At 39.0% G+C, this 6,867-nt stretch overlaps 1 protein-coding gene across 2 annotated transcripts in view; it reads right to left on the reverse strand.

Moving 5' to 3' along the window:
• The window catches only part of UNC5D (unc-5 netrin receptor D), a 254,033-nt gene extending 247,832 nt beyond the window's left edge, over positions 1–6,201 (reverse strand). For both annotated transcript variants that reach the window (XM_053465189.1, XM_053465190.1), the window contains exon 1: positions 5,884–6,201. In XM_053465189.1, the coding sequence (XP_053321164.1) occupies positions 5,884–5,962 (79 nt within the window). In that variant the 5' untranslated portion in view covers positions 5,963–6,201. The remainder of the gene's footprint in view (positions 1–5,883) is intronic.
• Between the last annotated feature and the right edge of the window lie 666 nt (positions 6,202–6,867).

Below are 6,867 nucleotides of genomic sequence, written 5' to 3' on the forward strand. Positions count from 1 at the left end.
TTTATCATTCTCATGACTTGTGCCTTGGGCTCTGTGAAGAACCGGGTTCATATAGTAATATTGTAAAAAAAACAGTTTTTTCTGGTTTAATTATTAAGTGCAATTAATGACATGTAACTGCAGACTGTTTCCAGTTTCCGTATGGTGTGACAGAAAGGTGTTCTCGGGGAATATCCGTTTTGGAAGTGAGAGAGAATGGTAGAGGTGCTCCGATTTGCACTAGGCGATGTACAAAGTGAAGGAGACCTTTTTAAAAGAAGGAAAATGTCAAATCTAAGAGGCCATGATGTGTGGCCACCAGTTGTCATGGCAAAAGGGAGTGCTTTGTTACTAAAACGGGAGAACATTCAAAGAAATACGGGGTGATGACTTCCATAAATAAAATGCAATGTATTAAACCATGGCTGATTCTAGTGTCCTTGTTACTTTTTAACTGTGTCAGGCACATTATTTTGTCCTGCTTCCAGCGTGGTGCCTATGTGGCCGCATGGAATGAAGAAGGTCAATCAGTCTTGCTTATCCATCAATTACATTATAATCATAAACACATTGTGCTGTGTTATACTCATTACACCCCAATATTAATGTATCCTTTTGTGACTGCTGTATGTTTTCTTTCATTTAATTACATGCATGTATGATCCTTTTTTATTTATTTTTTTTAAAAAACACAGACCTCACTGCAATAATCGTTCTTAATATTAATTATTATTAATTGCTCCTCGTAACCCACTTAAAACCTCTCTTCATCTCCAAAAAGCCACTTCTATAATTTACGTTGATCGTTCCATTGAAGTGTATCTGATATCGGTTTTTATTTTACAAAAAGGGGGGTGGATAGGTGGAACAGCCTCCCATCAGAAGTAGCAGAGGCTTATCCAGTGATGGGAAGTTAAGCGTGCATGAGATAGACATAAAGCTGTCCTGAATCAAGACCAACGACTGTTTAAGGTCTCCACATCAGAAAAAATGGGCCAACTAGAGGGACATAATGGTTCTCATCTGCTTTCAAGTTCTGCTTTTCTATGCGTGTCTATATATACATATAGATTGTTATATATTTTATATATCTATATATATATATAATTTAAATTGTTGTTTGATTTTTGTTCTTTATTTTTTTGGAGCGCACTGCTTGTTCCGTCTAGTAAGAGTATGTAAGGTCATCCAAGCATTGCTGCTTTCAACATCTTTTTCATATTGTGGTTAAAACCAAAAGGATCAGAGACAGAGAGGTCGTTCTGAAGAGCAGACTCGGCTCTTTGTTCTAAGCGTCATACCACACAACACTATCACAATTCAGTCATTGCCAATATGTCTAGCATTGAACCCGAGCTTTACAAACCAATACATAACAAACACAAACACACGCGCACGCAGAGGGCTGAACACCTTCTCTCTCAGATAAAACAGGCCACTCACTACTATCATTTAGCTATGGGCACTCAGTTACATTTCATATTCCGATGTCAAGGGAGAAGAAGCAAGAGTCATTCCTGGAAAGACAATGCAGGGAGCAGGCGATGGCGGGGGGGCTACACATGCAAGCGGGTCTTATGTTTGTTTTTTTAAAGGGGTGAATTCACTGAAAGGGTAATTAGTTGACGGCAGCGCGTCACTTATAATGAATGATTGCCGTGCTACACTTATTTGGGGGTTAAAACATTCACTTGTATCTACAGCAACCGATAACGTCCATGTTTTATCACTCTTGTTTCCAGAACGTGGCCTTAAAGGTTAACACTCATCCATTCGCATTATACGCATCTCGAGTACACGCTATAGCTGTAAATGTGACAATATATTACCATGCAAATAATTCGCCGGCAAGCAGTAATTCTGTACTTCTGATTAAAAAAAATAATTTATGTGCGTTTACCGGAATTTAGACACTTTTTTTCATCTATTGCAGAAATGTACACTAACGCGCTGCACTTTCACCAGGTTAATGAACAGCCACAGCAACCGTCACATGAATTTATTTAGAAATCTTCACAGCCTACGTTTATAGCATGGTGAGCGTAAGAAATACTGATTTTTTTTTAATTTTTTTTTTTAATCTGTTTATGAGATATACAAAGTACTTTAAAATACGCTAAACAATACCACAAGTGAAAAATATGTACTACACAAAAATACAGTTAAATACAGTGGGTAAAAAGATAAGATATTTCTACATAGAGAAGATATATATATATATTATATAAATAAATGTAAAGATTATAGAAGATATATATATATCTACATACACACACATACCGTTATGTAATACTATATAATGTTAGAGATAGGGACATTTGAGTTAAAAAATTAATAAGTGAAGGAAGTGAATAAGTGAAGGGTTAACACAGTTAAAGAAATTGAAATTGCCTTGTTTTTTTATCTCAAAACCCGAAATCATCATGGCGTGCGAGCGCGTTAGCGTGAGTGACTTTACAGAACTATTTGACGGGAGTTTTTTTTGTTGCTTATGATATTTCTTTCCTGTGGTTTATTAGTATTTTTTATTTTGTCGTATACAAGGCTAGGCATGCAGTCCCGTAAAACCCAAGAAAGTTATAAAATGGCTATCATGCAATGACATAGAAATCGATAAAAACAATTCTAGGGAAAAAAACAACTGATTTTCGTTTTTGGGTGTGTGCAAAGTTAAAGTCCCGAAGAAGGGCTGTTTAGAGATGTTATATGCAAGAAGTTGGGTTTATCTAGCATTTTGATACAAAAGCGACTAGAATTCTAAGCGCTGCTTGCCCTGTAATGGGTGATTTAAACTTAGATATCAACATTTTTCTTGTATTGTAAATAATTTAACTTTCTGTGTGGTTACAGTTTAATCGGTTATGCACATGTCTTGTTGGTGAAGCTGAATTATGCATCGTGTAGTGCAATAATCCATGGGCTATGTTACACGTACAAAAAATTACCATGTAGATGACATTTTTAGAATATATGTTGCTGTAGATTTAAAACGAAAAAAAAACCCCATAATTTGCCCAGAAACGGCTTTCTATCACAGCACATGGTACCTTCAAGACATGGGTCCCAACGTGTCTTCATCACCTCCTACCAATAACCCATACCTTAAAATACAATTAACGAAATTCCAAGTTATTGACTGATTTACCAGTTCTCCTGATAATAGATATACTTGTAATGTATGGTTTTACTGGCAGGAATATTGGACTATTGAACTTGTGTATAGAGGCATTGACCAAAGGTCCATAGTGTCTTCTCCACTCATGGTCAATATTGCCCTACGTTTCCTATGAGCACTATGGGGCTCTAACCAAAATAAATATAAGTTGCAGTCAAATTAAACATTTTATCTGACTTCACTGTACAAGATCGACCTTGTAAATTTCTCCATAGGGAAGGACTGACGTAGACCTGCATAATGCATTCTGAGGTTGGTAGATAGATATAATGGTTTGTTTCACCTCAACTCATCCACAATTCACGGTTTTAGTAATTATTCCCCAGAGCCAGACATTGATTTAAATTCTTAAACATATTCTTAATTAGACTCCATGAAATCTTGGATATTTGCATCCATCACATGCAGACACGCCACCCCTGCCTGTGGATAACATATATTGTTCTGTTAAACTATCAGCTTTTACATAATAAGAATCTCCCCTCCAGTTCGTGCAGATCTTCTGCTTGCAGTAGGCGACGGTCTCAAAAATAGCTGAAAGCTCATACCTTTATAAGAAGATTTAGTACGCAATACACACTCTCACAAAATGATCTACCTTGTGAATACTTTTTTAGTACATATAGTTCAGTATTAAATCCGTAAGTCTGGGCTAAAGCACTTAAGTTGGTGACTTAAGAACGTTCAATGCAAAATCTGGTATTGCGGCTAAAAAAAATACTATAGTTGCATTAATTGGCATTAATTGGCACCCATAGGACAGTGTGAATTAGATATTTATTCTTGTTATCAACATATCTGGGATTGTGACTGTGACTCTTACATTGAAACCAGTGCCTGTCACCATCAAATGGCTCAGCTAGGGGGTGGAATGATTCAGTATCCCGACCGGTATGTCCTGGACTCTTCGTTTAATAGTGGGAAAGCCGTCTAGTAGAAAGCTAATGATTCAATAGTCACATCCAACAGTGACTCTCTGTATTAAATACTCATCATCCCCTTATTATGCAGAACCTCTTCTTATGCGTTCATTAATTAACCCCGTCCTACTGGGAATAACATGTAGTTTAATGCCCTGACTTAGACACCCTTTTTACAACAGTGTTTTTTTGTTTTTTGCTCCAGCCAACATTTTTCCCCAAGGAAGTAACTAGAAAATAAGAGATCTGCATTCCAACCATTTCTTAGTCTTAAGATATAGTCTTAAAGTTATACTGCAAGGTACTGAGCAGAAAGTGGGTTCAACTCATTCCGCTTTGCAATTTCATACTCTGTAAACCGGACAAGCAGTTCTATACAATGCATTTAGGTAGAACATGGGACAGCTGAGCAAAAAATATCATCATAAAAGAAGTACACAGGTACAGAGGACCTGGTATGATGAGCGCTGGTGGTCTGGGACCCATACGGTTTGGTGTTAAACAGCCAGCTAAAGCAAATGGTCCATCACTATTAAGAAGGCATGCAAGTGCGGCAGCCAGCAAGCGATCCAAGAAAGCACTGAGCCAAAGGCAGCTAGAGACACACACGTTAAACGGTTTTATGTTATGCATGATAGACTTGTCATAGCCTTTCTCTCATTGCTGTGCTCATTCTTTGCGGGTTTGTTGGAGCTAACTGTTGCATTAAGAACTCCTATATGACACAACACAGAGGAAATACATGGGGGTTCTGGGGACAAATGTGTATGTATATGTATATATATATATATATATATATACACACACACAACACCAAGCCCATCTGGATATATATAAATCATTCAGTGCATTATAAGAGCATTTCATATGTTATATACATTGGTTTGCTGCAGTGCACACTACTAAGTTGGAAATTATTTGTTTACACACCATTCACACATCTGATAAACACACACAGTTAACAGGCACAAATACACAATCCTGTATGACACATGTATATATATATGGAAATATACATGTACTTCCAAAGCAGCTTGAAGGGGAGCTTGTGCATCCACATGCCATTGGCTAAATCCAGAGTTGGCCATTAGGACATCTTTGAGATGTTTGCTGGATATTCTATCGCATATAGTACAGGGTTTTGTAAGATTAATGTTATTAACTAGACAGCCACAGAAACATTCAGCCATTGAAAACATGGCTATAGCATGCAAGTCATTCACTAGCCTGCTTTCCCTGCTAAAACGGAATCAGCCAAGCTTGCAATCCACAGCCTGAGCTTCATCTGAATTCATGTTCACATAATTTGTTTAATACCCCTTAATATAATTAACAAGATTACCACCCCTGCTGGTTTCATAATACCCACATTTTTTTTTGCATGCAATCATAAATTGCTTTAGGCACAATTTCACAATTTCATATCAACAGATGATATACTAGACTGTATGTTATGAAGGTCATTTTGCATAAAGGTTTTATGGATGCATTTATAGAATTTTGATAGAAGAAATAAGGAGCAATCTAGGGTGTGGTTGCACCCTCCATATATAAACTTCACCTATGTATAAGGACACAGTTACCTAAGTTTGCCATCCTCAGTACCCTATGCTCTCCATAGCTGAGTGAGGTGAGGAGGGGTACCCATAGGCATGCCTCCTTCACATCTGACATTCATGTACACTCAGAAGACCTTAATGCCCACCAGGGACAGTCCAATAATATTATGATAAAGGTCATATATTATTAGACACCACGAACAATGTTACAGAAGCACACAGACACCTGATGCTATAGGGTTTACTGTACCTCTCTGAGCAGCCCCTGCTGGGTGGAATCCTGCAGTGATAACAAGTATCAAGCAAACCAGGAACTGTCCAGGTTCCATCCTCACAGGACACCAGCAGCCATCCCTGGTCTCCAGTCTCTGCCTGGGCACGGTGCAGCCCCTAAGGCTTCTTCAGCTCCAGTGGGCTTTAGCCCTTTTTGTCAATGCTTCAGCTTGCAGATCTCATGTAATTGCTCTTGTTGGAGCAGAACAGTAAGGAGGACTGGTTGCCCCTTGAGACCTATCTTTAAATATAGGTTGCCCCTTGGATCAGTCAGTGAGTAGTCCGTGTAGGTTATTCTTTTGATCTCTGGAGTCTCCTCCTTTGCACAGAGTCTTCTTAGTGTCTCTCTTAAGTCATAACCAGTTACTCCTGGGGCACAATATATATAAATACTGTTTGAAACCGATCCTTTAACCAGTATTTTACATCACATATCCAGAAAATAAGTCAAATATCCCTAGAGGACAGCTCTATGAACGCTGTCTCTTTGGAGCTCCATGTCTCCTGTGATGTTAAACCTGGGGCACATGAGGTATCCAGGTGTCTGCTGGCTGCTCTGTGTCCCGGGGGGGCTTCTCTGTAGGATAAGCTGGAGTTGTATGTCCACAGATCTTGTGTCTGGAAACCAGCAAGTTCTTCCTTCTTATGTGCGATCGTCCTCCTTGCTCTGAAGACTCTCTTGCGCTGGATATATTTCAATCCCCCAGATGGATGATTTTAGCGGATCCAGGCTCTGCTGATGTGTCTGCTGCTCTTTCTAGCCCAAGTTTGCCTGCTTGCAGCCCCAGTGTGCGCTGCTCTCCGCTGTTGCCCTGGCTGGCTCAGTCCCTGTGGCTCCTTCTGCCTCCCTCCTCTTCCCGTCCCTCATCAGCATTGCCACAGCTTCAACATTCTCAGCCACAGACCACAAGAAGCTGCTAAATTATTAATGAGCTTTGCCCACGCTAGTAGCCAATGACTG

The sequence above is a fragment of the Spea bombifrons genome, chromosome 4 (genome assembly GCF_027358695.1).
Source record: "Spea bombifrons isolate aSpeBom1 chromosome 4, aSpeBom1.2.pri, whole genome shotgun sequence".
Classification (NCBI taxonomy): domain Eukaryota; kingdom Metazoa; phylum Chordata; class Amphibia; order Anura; family Pelobatidae; genus Spea; species Spea bombifrons.